The sequence below is a fragment of the Marmota monax genome, unplaced genomic scaffold (assembly GCF_021218885.2).
Source record: "Marmota monax isolate L192 unplaced genomic scaffold, Marmota_monax_Labrador192_F-V1.1 WCK01_AAM20220418_F8-fsc00041, whole genome shotgun sequence".
Taxonomy (NCBI): Eukaryota; Metazoa; Chordata; class Mammalia; order Rodentia; family Sciuridae; genus Marmota; species Marmota monax.
Window position 1 is genome coordinate 12,011,122 of NW_026695238.1, and position 15,784 is coordinate 12,026,905.

A 15,784-nucleotide genomic window follows, 5' to 3' on the forward strand; every position below is an offset into this window, starting at 1 on the left:
AGGGGATTTTCAAAATAGCAATAATTTGCAAAATATTCTGGAAGCATTCTTCTGAAGTAAATCTATTGTACCAAATAACTCTTTCCATCTGTTGTGTTATCTCAGTTAAGGGTAGGCTAACCATTAAAAACAAATTAAATATTTAGAAGATAAAACAAAAATTTTAAACACAATCAAAGAACAGGCAATTTATGAGCAAGTATAAAAATTTTCTTTAGGTAGAATTGTTCTACTTACTCAATTTGATCTATTTTACTATTTGGGTTTCCATTGCTTGGAAAAGAAAACAAACAAAGTATGAAACTCTTCAGATTTATTAACTCAAACATATTTTTATTAAAGAATGAATGCATTTATGCTAAAGAATCGTTTACATATGTCGTAAAGCAACAAGCATATCTTCAGGAGACGAGTGTTCCTCAGTATGAGCCATGCTCACTGTACATGCCTGAAAACTGGACCCACACACAGGGGCACACGTACAAACACACAAACACGTACAAGGACACACAGATCCACAGACCAAATGCTGACACCATCGCTGTCTGGATTATATTGGCTTTCATTTAAGGCTTCTAAGGTGCCCAGTGCCCCTACCATTACCAAGAATGAAAACAGACTTTGTAAAGGAGCAGTATTACTTGGAAAATCACTCATCTGCTCTCAGCCTTAAATGCATGTATTTCATCCCATGAAACCCATTCCATTCTTGATGGTATTTAAAGATCTGTGAGACTGAGAATTCTCAGCTTTCCTAGGGAGAATTTCTCATTAGAAACCACGAACCAGTGGGCAATTCTGACTCTAAGACATCACCAACTTTCAGAGAACAAGATAAGATTTCCCTTTAGGTTACAGTGGACCTAGTTTCTCTAGACCAGCTGCATTTATGCAACTCATTCCCTACTTGAGAGCAGTGTTGAGTGCTGGAGCAAAGCTTCCTTGTGGTGGCAAAGGAGGTTGAAGCTTTCCATGGAGGGTTCATCAGACAGGACCATGGACCAAGCAAGTGACCATAAATCAGGTTTGTAAAAGGGTCAGCCTCCACAGGGGGTGTTACGTGCTAATCGTTTGCTCCCTTTTTCTCAGAGAGCTTCTGCTTTAGATTTCTGGTTGGTGTGTTCACTGTTTATATCATTTGCTTGATCATTTTCTTCCCTTTGATGTCCTGCAATGGATGCTGAGAATCCATTTCTCTAGGGATGCTGCAAGGGGAGGGAGGATGAATGGTGCAGGAGAAGGGAAGGGATTATTAGTAGTTGCAAGTATTCTAAGAAAATAGATGAAGTGAATACAATAAGAGGGTACTACTTGATATATTCATGTAAATAAAAGCATTATCTTTAACTGCGAATTAACTGCCAACTATCAGGTTGTTAGTTGTAAAGCTTGATAAAGGCTGTGCTGATTCACGTACTGAGGAGGGTCTGGAACATGCCGTGGAGAGGAGCTCTGGGTCCTCCTGAGCTGTCCCTTCCACCCTGCAGGCGCTGCACCAGCATCAGCACCCTCGCTGCCCCCCACAGGGATCTAGAGGTGCCTCTAACATTCTGGTTGGATTTCATAAGGCAGATTGGAATGGTCCCTCAAATAACAGCCGCAGAGTATTTGCCTGAGAGTGTTAAAAATCGGCATGAAGATCTCCCACGAGGAGGAGTTCATATAAGGGGGAAAAAAAAAAAGAGAAAGTCTAGAACCTTCCTCCCCATCCAAGCTCCCACCCTCCTCACAGTCACAGCAGCAGCAGATTTCAATGTAACGTAATTACTTTAATGATACATTTCTTTAGATTTAGAATTGCTCTTCGGAATTTAAAAAGCATGGTCAGCCAATAGTGTGGCAGTCTTTTCATCCCAAATTTGAATCGTTGCTCATTCACCTGTCATCTGGAACTCCGTGACCAATGCTGCCTTTGCTCAGCATCTCAAGTCCATTCAGCCATCGTCGGATTCCAACTCCTGGGAAACCTCTTCGGACGAGCTGTCCCTGTGGATCCGCCCATCGCTCTTCATACTGTGGAAAGTCTTCTTGAAGGCCTCCATCATGGCGTGGGCCAGCTTCTTGGCCTCCAGCTTGCTCTCACACTCCACAGCATGGCAGTCCATCTGGTAGGACAGGTCATCGTTGATCTCCCTATAAACCCAGGCGAAGATGTTGGGGCTCACGTTGTGGTCGGCGGTGCAGTAGGCGATGCGGGCCACCTGGAAGGTATCCATGTGGACCGTGGCCTCACCTTTGTGGTCGAGGTGATGCAGCCACACCTGGAATGGTCGGATTTCCAGGAGAGCATTGGCTGGGGACACGTCTTCTCGGGCAAGTGTATGCTTCTTCCAGAGCTCGATGACCGGCTTCTCGGTGCAGCCTGATAAAAACTGCATGCCTGAGGTGGACACTTTCCCCAGATAGGTGACCTGCAGGAGGAAAGAGGAAGCAAAGAGAGAGGTCAATAGCAGGATCTGCACGCCAGTGGAAGAATGGGCACCCCAGTGGAGACGCACAGAGACCTCCCTCACCCCCTGGACAGACTGTCATCAGAATCTCTACCTTTTCTCCCTAATAGGTCACTACTTGACAAATGTATTGAAATTCTTTAAATAGATTTGGATTTTTTAAATCAAATAACTAGAGAACTATTTCCCTCTCCCTTTCCCCCTTTCAAATTAAAAAATGATCCATTAGGATCTTTTACATAATTTGGCATTTCCTTAACATCATAAGGTCACTCAAAGTTTCTTTTCCACCATGCACACACAGAATTTAATGACAGCAAGGAATCAAAGGATGCTGCATCTGAAAACAAAAGCTTTGTTAAACTTATCTCCTAGCCCGGTTCTCTTTGCAAATCTTCCAGGTTTTGATTTCATCAGGCTGCAGGCTTCCAGCTAATGCCAAGGACACAAAACTGGTCTACTTAAGTTACAGCCTAAAGCCTGATTGTTTTCCCTCCAGAGATAAGTTTTTAAAATGCAACAATGCCAAGTTCTTTTTCAACGTAAATAGCGTTTGAACTGATGGGCATCTGACTATTTGATAATAAATGAAAGATCTACAGATAAGACTAGAATACTGGCTTATTAAATAGCAAGACAGGCAATACCCCAACTAAGAAACAGAATTCGAAATTATTCAAATACTATCTTTAAAAAAAAGCTTATTTACGATATACCAAGAAGATATTTAAGCTATTTTATTTTTTATTCATTAAAATGGATAGAACAGTTACCATTGGGAAATAAACATTATGGAAATGCATAAAACCTGAGGATCAGATAAGAAATAACATGAAATAATATTTAATTAGCTTTAAAATCAACCCACTTATAAATACTATGAATGTGAGGAGAAGCCGCCCTGAGAAAGATCCATGGAAATGGGAAGACGTGATAAAGAACTTTTTGGCACAAGGATCTCAAATCAATATTTATGTTTAACAGGGAAATAAAGGCTACCACAAAACATTTAGGACACAGAAGGGAGGTACCAGTACAGCCTTTAGTGCTTTGGTTATCTGTGAAACAAGTGTCAATTGAATAGTCCCTTTAAAAAGATGACTTTTTAGGAGAGAGGCAGAGGTGCTGTATATTCTAGAGGTTTATTGGGAGCCTACTATACACAAAAGCCATGTGCTGTGGGCAATGGAGAGGAGGTTGATGTGAAAGTGGGGAGGGTCAGAAATTGACAGGAGGGAAGTGCCTGGGGATTCATCACAGCAAAGTCTTTGAGGCAAGGAAAGTGAGGTTCACATCCCAGCTCCACTGCTCACCAGGTCTGGTTCTGGACCACCGCTAACCTCTGCCCATGCACAGATACAATGGAGATGCAGGCAGACCATGGAGAGGGCAGGCAAGGGGCACAGGAAAGTACCCGAGGAACTCAGAGAGGAGCAATGGAGCCCTGCTCAGGGGGAGCCTCAGAAAGGTGAGCCATTGGATTTCAAGGCACCAGGCCTCCGAAGCTAGGTGGAAATTTATTTGCAAATATTGCTGGGGGGTAAAGAGGAGAAGGAAGGGGAGATGCAAGGCTGCTGCAGGGAAAGAGGCCACAGCAGATGGCCATTTATCAGGCCACTGCATGCGACAGCCCTGGTGCCTCTGGCCACACTGGAAGGAAACAGGCTGAACTTGAGGGAGGGAATATACTTGGATGTGATGTAGGGTGTGAGCTCAGTAGACCTGCCTGGTGCCAGGAAGAAAGGAAGAGAGGACACCCACTAATAGCAGAAGCCCAGGCAGTGGGAAAGGCCAGGAGGGTGGGAGTGCTACTGCAGGGCGAAACAGACAACGGGTCGAAGAAGAAAGGGACTCAGATGCTGAAAGCACCCATCATCCCCAGGAGAGCAACCAGGTGAAGAGCCTGTCCCTCTGGACTGGATTTGTAACAAAATAGGAGTGTATGGCCCATTCAATGGGGGAAAAAAAAAAAACAGAAATTCTCACTGAAATAATAGCTGACGGCAGATCTACTGGACAAATTCTTGAAGACCACTGTTTTAAGACTTCAAAGGACTAAAGAAAAATGTGGGAAAGTCAAGAAAGGGAAGTATGAACAAATGGAAATAACAAAAATAGAAACTTAAAATGAACCCAAACAGAAATTTTTGAACTGAAAACTATGATAGAATGAAAAATGGAAAATTAACTAGAGGTCTTCAAAGGTAGAGCTGAGCAAACAGAAGCAAAAACAGTGAAATTAAATAGAGAGCTCAGAAATACATACACATAGAGTCAAAAGATTTTCAACAAGGAAGCCAAGCAACGTTCAATGGGGAAAGGCCAGTCTTTTCCATAAATGGTGCTGGGAAAACTGGATATCCAGAGTTAGCACTGTACTTAAGGCTATATACAAAGACAAATTCCAAAATACACCAAAGGCCTAGTCCTAGGTAATGTATGACTGTGTGACGCTACAATGTGTACAACCATAGAAATATAAACTTGCGCTGCAATTGTATGTACGATGAATCAAAATGCATTCTGCTGTCATATACACCTAATTTTGAAATAAATAAATTAATTTTAAAAAGGTAAAGTAAAAAAATAAAAACAAATAAAATATGAGACCTAAGTCTATGAAACTCACAGATGAAAACACAAAAGCTTCTTGATATTGAACTCCGCAAGGAGTTCTTGGCTATGACACCAAAGGAACTGGTAACACACAAACAAAAGAGACAAATGGGACTTCATGAAAAATGTTTTAAAGCATGAATCAAAAAAGTACCAAGAGATTAAGAAGGAAACCACAGGAGAAATACTTGCAAATTAGAAATCTGTCAAGGAGTTAATGTCTAGAATATGTCAAGAAACTCCTAAAAGTCAACAGCGACAGCAACAAACAAATCTGGTTCAAAAATGGGCAAAGGACTTTAGTAGACATTTTTTCCAGAGAAGACATGCAAATAACCAATGAACCCATGAAAAGAGCTTCAACACTATGAATCATTAGGGAAACAGAAATCAAAACTATAGGAGATATGGCTTTACACCCATCAGCATGGCTGCTCTCACATAGGCAGAATATAGCAGGTGTTGGCAAGGGTAGGAAGAAGTGGGAGTCTGTGCACGGCGGGCAGAACCCTACAACAGGACAGCCTCTGTGGAAAAATGTATCAGTGAGCTTTTCCCACCAAATGAAATACCTACACAGTAGTGAGAAAAAGGCTTATCCAGCTTAGCATTCTGCAGGTTCAATGTTCAAGACCTGCCAGTAGGGGAATGGGGGGGTGTCCCGTCGGTTTGGTGTGGTGGCTCATGGCAAAAGCATATGTAAGAGTCAGCAGTCATATCTCAAAAGGGGAGCAGGAGAAAGAGGACAGGGAGCAGGGTGGCAGCCAGGCTTGGTCCTGTTACAACTTTCTCACTAGAAATATCAAAGGGATGACTAGAAACATCTCATGTCCCTAATAGGTCCCACCTCCCAAAGATTCCACTACCTTCCAATAGTGCCACCCTGAGGGTAAAGTCTCTAGTCTCAATGGGTGTCTGGGGCACACCCACCACATGCAAACCACAGCAAACAATATGGCAGCTCACCTACAAATTAAAAACAGAATTATCAGCAATTCCATTTCTGGGTGTATATCCAAAGAATAGAAAGAGGATCTTGAAGAGACATTTATGCCCAAGTTCACAGAAGCATTATGCAAAATACCTAAAATGTGGACATAACCCACGTTTCTATCAACACATGAATGGATCAATAAATATGGAATATTCAGCTCTAAACAGGAAGGAAATTCTGACACAGAACAACATGGATGGACTTTGAGGACATTAGCTAAGCAGAATACGCTATTCATTAAAAGACAGATACTGTAATCTCGCTTATGTAAGATATTTAAAATAAAAATTATAAACACAGAAGTTACACTGATGCTGGGGGTGGAATATGGAGTTCTGTTTAGGGGTACAGAGTTTCCATTCTGCAGGATGGAAAGGAATATGGGATAAATGTGGTGGTGGTGGTGGTGGCTCACCCTTATGCATGCATTTAGGGCAAGTAAAATGTACACTCATGTGACTTTTATGTTGTATGTGTTTTACAACAATAAAAAACTGGAGGAAAAAACAAAAAGGGAAATTTGTTTCAGTGCCCAAAATCAAAGTATATTCTTTCTTACTGTTCACTGAAACTAGAAATAACTATGTTTACATTTTATAGAAGAAATCCTCTGGAGGGTGGGAACTCTTTGATCTTCTCTCAAAGCTTGCTCTGTCTCTTATACAAATGCATAAACACACAAAGAGATTTCTTTCAAAAAGTATATGGGAACTTTTTCTGTAATTCAATTAAAGGGTACTTTTAAAATAACTTCATCAGAAGTTGTAGATGATATACACCTCCAGAAAGAATTTCATAGTAGCGAAACTTTGGCAACTAAGAAATAATATAACCCTCTTTATCAATATTTATGATCTAGAAATATTTTAAGGAAAATAAAATTTTATTTTATTTTGGAGGTGGTCTTGAAAGAAGCATGGAGCAGAAATCAGTATCCTAAGACAACAGTTAAAGCTACTTAATAAATACAATTTTAAGTAAGGTAACATAATAGATGGATGCAATCTCTTCATACTTAACTTATTATAAAAGTAACTTATTTAGCAATATACTTTTACCAGTGACATGTGAATAGCAGATCAAAATATCAAAAAAAAAAAAAATTAAGGTGTCAGATACCCACGATGTATGTCCACAGCCAAAGCAAACCCCCAGACACAGAATGGTGATAATTAATATTGTCTCACATTTGATGGCAAAAATCATATCATATCCATTAGATCCACTGAGAGCCTGTGAGTCAGGATGGAGTGTTGTTATCACTAACTCATTTTAAAGCCCAGAACCTTAGATCCAGATATGAGGAGTGGCCACAGTCACCTAAGCAAGCCAACAAGTGACACTGGGATGCATTCTTGGGACAGCAAAATGTGGGAATTTCAGCAATATTTTAATAATATAGGAGGGAAATAACATAGAAGAAAGAGACTTGAAAGACACCTGTCAAACACCCAGACCGTTTTGCTATTGGATGAAGCCATTCCATTTGATGCCACGTGCTCATCATTCCCATCCTTAGAGCATAAGAGAAAATTTGGTGTTATATGGGCATCCTAGACGCAGGGGGTCCTCCCAAAGAAGTAACAGGATTCTACTGTTTTTGCCCAGGCACTTTTAATAACAAAATTTATTCTTGTTTTAAAATTGCAGAAAGTAAAATTAGAAATCTTTTAAAAATATCAGATAAAATGGAATGCACATTTTACACATACACCCATAGAAACACATACATATACAAAGAATCAACAACTTGATAGCATGTCTTTGTATTTATGTAATCTCACTTATATACTTTCATGTACACAAAATTACACATATATGTATATATATTTTATACGTACACAAACTCTGTATTAGTCAGCTTTTTGTCACTGTGACAAATAGCTAAGTAAAAAAAAAAAAACTTAAAGAGGAAAGGTTTATTTTGGCTCACAGTTTCAGAGGTTTCAGTCTATGGTCAGCTCCACTGCTTTGAGCCTGAGGTGAGGCAGAACATCATGGCAGAGGGCATGGGGTAGGGAAGCTGCTTAGCTCATGTAGCCAGGAAGCAGGGGGGGCGGGGCAAGATATGGTCCCCAAGGGCACTCCTCCAAGGAACCACTCCCTCCAACTGGTTCTACCTCCTAGAGTTTCCACCATCTCACAATAACCCATTCATCTTGGAGTCCCTGGATGGATTAATCTGCTGATGAAGTCAGAGCCTCATGATCCAAACACGTCCCAAGAGCCCTGACTCTGAACATGTTGCATTGCCGACCAAACTTTCAGCACATGAGCCTCTGGGATACAATCCAGATCCAAAGCATAACATATACATAAAATATTTGTTTTCTAAAAACAATAAAGTGTATAATCTCTGAAAAAAATGAAATAAAAGAAAATAAAACTTCCAATTTAAAAAGCTGCAGTCTTTTGGCATCTTCCCAAAATTTCTTTGTAAACAGAGAAGCATCAAGATGTTCCACAAATACTAATCTGAGTGTTCCGTTGACTTTCTGTTGTGAAGTATAGTGTTACTAAGCCAGCAAATGGAGGAGAGCTCAAAGAGCATTATGCAACTGCTCCTCCCAACTGTGACACGGACAAGGGTCAGCAGTCACACCAAATATTTACTAGGCACACCCACAATTTACATCCACGTTTGAATGAATTTTCAACAGAGGCCACAAAGGAAGCGTAGACAGACACGCCCTTCCTAAAAACACATGATTAGCAATATGTCCCTCTAATGCCAGAGACTGGTCGATTCTCTAGATATGACAGCTCCATCTTACAGCTTGACAGAGCTTGGCGGAGCTCCTGACCTGGTCTTCTTTTGAATCAAAAGCACTGGCCCTGCTCAACCCTTCCTAAACAGTCCCAGAACGAGTTGCTCTCTGGTTCCTCCAGGGTTGAGTCAACACAAAACATATGAGTCCAAGGGTCTGTAGTGTAATAATGGTTAAGCTTTTGGAAGTCAATGAAACTACTCTTACCTTTGCAGAGTTGATAAAATTGTCAGGAATCTCTTGAGATTATTATAAATACAAAGAAAGGCTATCGGTTGCTATCTACTGAAGAAATGCAGCAAAGGAATTATTTGAATGATTTTTCAAAAAATGAAATTTAAAAAAAGATGATTTAAATAGAAAACAGAATATGAGATGGTGAAACAAAGTTCTAGGACAGTCTGTTCTTAGAATGACCCCTTCAAACTTACCCTACTGACATCTACAGTGGGCCAGGTTCTGGAATCCTGCTCTGTATCTGTGCACTTGCCCCTGTGCATCAGTTTATTTGCTGCCAGGCCACGTACTTCCAAATTCTCCCTACAGTTCTCCAGAGGTTGCCACTAACCCATAATGTTGACTCCCTGAAAAACACTATTCAGCCTTTAGACAAAAGAGAATTTTATACTTTTTTTTTTTTGCAAATAATATGTCCATCAAAATATAGTTTGATAAAAGTGTACCTTGTGACTTTGATTTTCAAGAGAAGTAAAACTTTTTTTTTAAAAAAAAAAACTTGTCTCTCTGTGCCTAGCTTATTTCACTTAACAATATGATCTCCAGGTTCATCCATGTTGCTGCAAATGATAGGAACATGGAATCGAAAACAGCTGAGCTCACAGAGGTAGAGAGCAGAAGAGTGGTCACCAGAGGCCAGGGAGGATGAAGGAGGTAGTGGGGACAGCAGGTCCCAAGTCACAGCCAGAGAGAAGACAAGGTGTTCTATCACACAGAAGAGTGATCATAGTCAACAATAAGGCATCCCACTGAGTTTTCAAAATAGCCAGAAGAGAGATTCCAGATGTTCTCATCACAAAGACGTGATACATGTTTGGGATCCTAATAACGTAAATACTTGGAGCTGATCCTTACATGACATGTAAATTACCAAAACAGCATACTGCACCCGAGAAAGATGTACAACTAGAACCTGTCAACTAAAAATTCAATTGCTTCGAAATCCCAAAGATTCAGTGACACTGTGCATGAACAATGTCCCTTATGTATATTGGGCCAAGAAATATATGGGTCCCAATAAAGAGAAACCTTACAGCACTGGGCATTATACCTGCATAGGTCTATATCAACACTGTCACAGGGATTGCTCTAGATATGTGGAGAGAAGTCCCTTCTTGCCACAGGAATCTTCCCTCTAATGCTCTGCTGTGGGCACATTCTCCCTGTTAGTGAGAACACAGGACTCAATATGCCCAGGAACTCCAGGAACTACATAGTTGTGCACCAAGGTCAGGCCGGGCTAATGGGAATCCTGTTCTCCTTCCCGTCTGTGAAAGAGGTGAATGTTTTCCAGATGAATGACTCCCTTCTAGGCCCCATCCAAACTGCAATCTTCCAGGGCCACAAAGTAACAGGAAACACAAAGTCACCAAATTGGTCACTAAACTTCTCCAAAATAGTACACAGAAGATTTTTTAAGTCGTCACCACCCAGGGAGTTGGAACAAAGGGACTTATAAAATGACAAGAAGAGTCTTCAGGAGGAGTAATGAGGAGTTGGAAACATGCAATAAATACTAGCATTTTTTTTTTTTGGTATGGTTGCAGAGACAGGCATTGGGCAAGAATGTTATTACAAATGAATCATTCTGAGAAAAATAAACAGCAAAAATTGAAAGTCTTTCTCCTGTGTCATTCAATGGCATAAATGGACATCCCCAAGATGTCTGCAGTGCGAACAAGTGGGCTTCGCCCAACCTTGACTGAAGAAATTATGTGAAAATACAGCGTGTGACAACACAAGAGGGCACGGAGGCAAGGGGCCCACCAGGGTGTCTGCAGAGCTTACAGCATCTGAACAGGAAAGACTCATTATTTTACTCAGCTTTTTCACTGCTGTGACAAAAAAGGAACTATTCTAAGGAGGAAAAGTTTATTGGGGGCTCATGGTTCCAAAGGTCCAGAGACAGCCGCCTCCTTTCCCTGGGGCATGAGATGAGGCAGAGCATCATGATAGAAGAGTATGGTGGAGGGAAGTGGCTCACATGATGATCAGGAAGCAGAGACAGCTCCACTCACCAGCCACAAAATATGTACCCTAAAGGCACACCCCTAATACCCACCTCCAGCCACACCCCACCTGCCTTCAGTTACCACTCAGTTAATCCCCCTCAGAAATTGATTCACTGATTGGGTTAGGATCTCACCTCTGAATGTCCTTGCATTGCCTCACATGTGAGCTTTTGGGGGACACCTAATATCTACACTATAATACCCGTCTCCTCAGAACCTCTCCTTCTAGCATCCCAGCCAGCTCTTCATGAATCACTGTTCCCTTTTCATCTGTGGGGAAAAAAAAATACCCTGATTGCCTAACATTCATTCTTGGGGCTGGGCTGGGACTGTTCCTTTCTCTTGGTGACCAGTTCCTATTTTGCTTCAGCCTGAAAAGCTGGCACTCACCTAACACTGGACTGATGGTAGGAAGGGAGGTCTAACGACAAGGGCCCCTAACAAGGGCATGAGACGGGTGGACGATCATGTAAGAATCAAAGCCCCTGGTTACCCAGGGACTTTCAGCCTCCCAACTGGACATTTCCAGCATCCCAAGCCCAGATTTGGTTCAATTTACTTCTGGGTTTCTCAGAAATGGCACATCCAGAACAAAGACTCTCTAGAGATCTTTCTTGGAACATAAAAGATCTTGCTGTTCTTTTATTGTCTGTCAAAGACTGCCTTTTCTTGGCTGATATAAAATAATGTGATAGGAACAGAGGATGGAGAAAACTTAATTGGAAATCTTAATAACCTTTGGAGTATAAGGCAGAAGATGAGAAAAAGAAGACACAGCATTCTTAACTCTGGGCCAAATACCCATGAGAAGCTCTTGTTCCCTCACATCAATTTCCACCTGCACATTTCAGAAAGAAGGGAAAGGGTGAGCACAGAGACTTCAGATCCTAGCTTTAACCCACTCCCTTTTTGCAGTCCACAGAGGAGCAAAACTTCACCAGACACTTTAAGGAGGGGGGATCCACATGCCAATCACTTGACAGAACAAAATGCAAATAGATTTGCTAGTTATGGAACACGCATAGCGTGCTTTAAGTCATGAAGAATGTGTTCAAGGATAAATGCTGTCCACAGTGAAATCTATGAGGTTATTGTTCACCAAATAATAAATATGGGAAGTCTAGAAGAGCAGAGAGGGATCGTAGAAGCGGGGGAGGGTATCAGAACCAACTCCCGGCCTCTGCAATAGCAGTACGAAGACCAGTTACTAGCATTTACCCAGGGCTCACTTTACACCAAGTACTAGGCCAAATGCTTTATATGGATCATGAATCTTCATGACAATTCTACGAGTTAGGTATGACCATTATTCTGGTTCTATAATATAAGCAATTTATCCAAGCCAGTGAGTGGTCAGGACTGGATCAGACTAACTCATACAAATAGCTAAAGCAGTGATGATCTACCAACTGTTTTCAGCACTTCAAAAGAGCTGCAAAAACTGTTTTCTGACAGCATCTCTCTTATTGCATATGTATCTTTTAGCAAATAATGATTTCACATTTGCATAATGTGATTTGCTAGGCAAAGGAAATTGTTCAAAAGATAGGCCCACAATGGAAAATGTGAACCTATCAGTGATCACATTGGAAACCAAGCTACTCATTTTCCACTGGGAAGTCAGTGGCTGCCTGGGTCCATAATTGAGAGAGTAGCTCTTGGATCCATGTCTCTGAATTTTCATGTCTTCCAACTAAGCACATGACTCCCTGACCTAACTTCTGGGATGTGTCATATAATTAAGCACTGTGAGGGCGGATTGCATGGGTTAGTTGAGTTTGTCTGTGATGCCCAGTTGCTTGGTGAAACACCAGTCTAGGCATTGATGTACAGATATTTTTTAGATGTAATCAACATTTATACAAGTTGTGTTTGAATAAAGGAAATTAATTATCATAACGTAGGTGGGTCTTATCCAGTCACTTGAAAACCTTAATACAAGATAATTTCCCCAAAAGGAAGGAATTTGGCCTCTAGGCTGTCTTCAGATTCAAGATTGCCACTTTAACTCTTCCCCAGGTCTCCTGTCTGCGAGATTCTTGAACTTGAGAACTGCAACTGCATGAGCCAATCTCTTAAGAATTTGTTAAAATACTTCTCTGTGTGTGTGTGTTTCTATATTCTACTCCCCACTCACCACCTCCATGAACAGCCTATTGCTTCTGTGTCTCTGGAGAACCATCACTAATAAAGATATGCTGAAATAATGAACTACCCTTGAAATTAACCCCTTATTTGATTGGAGGGGAAAAATGAATGAGAAACTCAACTTTCAATCCTTACTTTCCTGATGTATTTCTAAGCATAAATTTGGTTTCGTTGGTTGGGTTCTAGCTTCACAAGCCACAATAATGAAGCTGCCATCTGCACCTCAGTGGAAGAGCTGATGACACTCTTCCCATGCTCTGCTTGGAAGGACTTGTCACCCCAATTCCAACACACAGTCACTGGGTGGGTAACTATTCAAGCCATGCTTTCATGGAAGAAAATAAAATGTGGGAGGGGCTTTGAAAATTGATTCACAGGGGATAATGGCTATATCCCAAACCTACTTACAACAACCTCCAAGAAACAAGATATTTTTTAGATGTAATCAACATTTACACAAGAAGTATTTGAATAAAGGAAATTAATTCTCATCATGTAGACGGGTCTTAACCAATCACTTGAAAAATCTTAATGCAAGACTTAAGTTTCCCCAAAAGGAAGGAATTTGGCTGAAAGGGACAAATGGAAGCCATAAGCGTTGGGCTGGCAGAGCAGCTGTTTCAGTATGCAGTCAGTCATTTGGCAAATGTTCGCTGAGTACCCACAAGGAACAGGCAAATTATAGGGAACAAAACTGATAAAACTCTTTCCCTACTGGAGAAAGCACTGCCCAGCACACAGACAATGCTGACCTCTACAGTTACAAATCCAATATAAGAGAAGGGCATGCAAATAGCTCTGTAAGCACCTTCAACAAACCTAGATAACTTCTCTTGGGTCCTTAAAGACCTTTCTCCTCACATGCTTGGCTGGAAGGAAAGATCCCTATTAAGAGTCTATTCCTTGCTCTGTCCCATGAAGCCTAGTTAATCTCTACATTCACTGTAATTGGCTCCCTGAAACGAGGCTGGGGTCGACCAGGTGGCCAAGGGCTTTAGACAGGTGCACTGAGGACCATGGTGAGAGCAGGAAGAGAGAAGACACATGGCAGCTTAATCTCCCAAATGAAATAGGCTGGCAGTAAGAACGCCATCAGAGACTTCACATTCAACCCTCGGACTGGCACATGGGCACTGGGACTCAGCTAACACACCCGGGGCTCCACTCTGGCACATCAAACCACTTTGTTTTTGTCATAAAAATCTGAGTTTTTAGGCCACCCAGCATCTATTCCAATTTTCTTTGGTCTCATCTGTCTTTCTTTGGAGGGCTGATTGGCAAGTTTTCTTAGGGTTTAGACTCAAAGTACTGAACATTATACTGCCATACACTCCTGATGAGTCTGGAGTGTGTCATCAGCACAGTGAGATTTTTAGAAGTGCATGGGGTCATCCTTACCAATCTGACACCACTCCTTTGTTGCAGAGACCATGATTCTAATGCCTGAAGATTTGGGGACACTTGTCCCAATCACTCGGCTGCTCTCTAAAATAGCAAGACAGGGAGCTTAAGTCCTCCAGCCCAAGGCCAAGGACTTTTCTACTCCTTCAATTCCCTCATTGATATCTTTCATTCTTATATCATTTATCTTTTCTCTGGCCATTTCTTCAAGTATCTACAATGAGACCAAGGCCTGGACAGGGACATAGAAAGGTGGCAGACACTCCACCAGGGCTTGTTAAACATTTTAACAGGGGTTTGGAATCAGAGGCAATTAAACTGTCCTTAACCTGAGATGTGTTTGCATAGCCCAGGGATTTAAATTATGCTACCAGCATCAATAATTGAACGTGGGAGACATCATCTTCCTAAAGAACTCTGGAATGGTGTTTTACAAAGCAAACAATCTCTACTTTGCAGAAAGATTCCCAAGGGCAAATATTATATGTGCTAGAGTGCTAACCCCACTCCTTGTGAATCATGTGCCAACATACCAAGTTAACATGTGATAAGGGATTGCTCTAGAGCCTGACGTGTGTGCAGCAGGACTTGGCACATCCCTGTAAAAAGGCCCTCAGGAGTTTCAACAAGTCGACTGAGAGGCCAACCTCAGCTTGGAGCAGACCTGGGCATCATCTCTAATTGCAGTAGCCCTGAAGCCTTCTGTGGGTCATCTTGAAGATGGTCAGATGACCTTGGATTGAAAATTGTTGTTGTTTTTTTTTTTCCTCCAGACTGAGTTTTGGATACCATTTTGAGGTCTGGTTTTTGGCATATCCCCTTCGGCTTTACTAGGGCATGGACCCTACTGTCCCGTGGCTATGCCCAGATGAGGACAAATGGTTACCACTACTTGGCCAGGACTCTGTTTTGCATGTCAACAATTCTGGCAGTAGAGCACACATACCTTTGTCGATATGAATTTATTTATTAACTTTTTTAAGATCATGAATATTGAAAATGATTTTTGTTTGCTTGGCATTTTCCCTTAAGTATTTACATGGGGTGTGTGTTGATGGAATCTAAAAATTTATTAGTGGAAAACTACTAGGAGGTCTATTATTCTTTTTATTATGTAAATGTATATCACAGGAATAAAAAAATTAAGTCTATTGAGAA

The 15,784-nt window shown here is 41.3% G+C and overlaps 1 protein-coding gene across 5 annotated transcripts in view; it reads right to left on the minus strand.

Annotated features, from left to right (window-relative positions):
* Positions 1-306: 306 nt before the first annotated feature.
* Positions 307-15,784, minus strand: part of Pid1 (phosphotyrosine interaction domain containing 1) — a 226,864-nt gene continuing 211,386 nt past the window's right edge. For all 5 annotated transcript variants that reach the window (XM_046439906.2, XM_046439905.2, XM_046439908.2 and 2 more), the window contains one exon: positions 307-2,411. In XM_046439906.2, the coding sequence (XP_046295862.1) occupies positions 1,935-2,411 (477 nt within the window). In that variant the 3' untranslated portion in view covers positions 307-1,934. The remainder of the gene's footprint in view (positions 2,412-15,784) is intronic.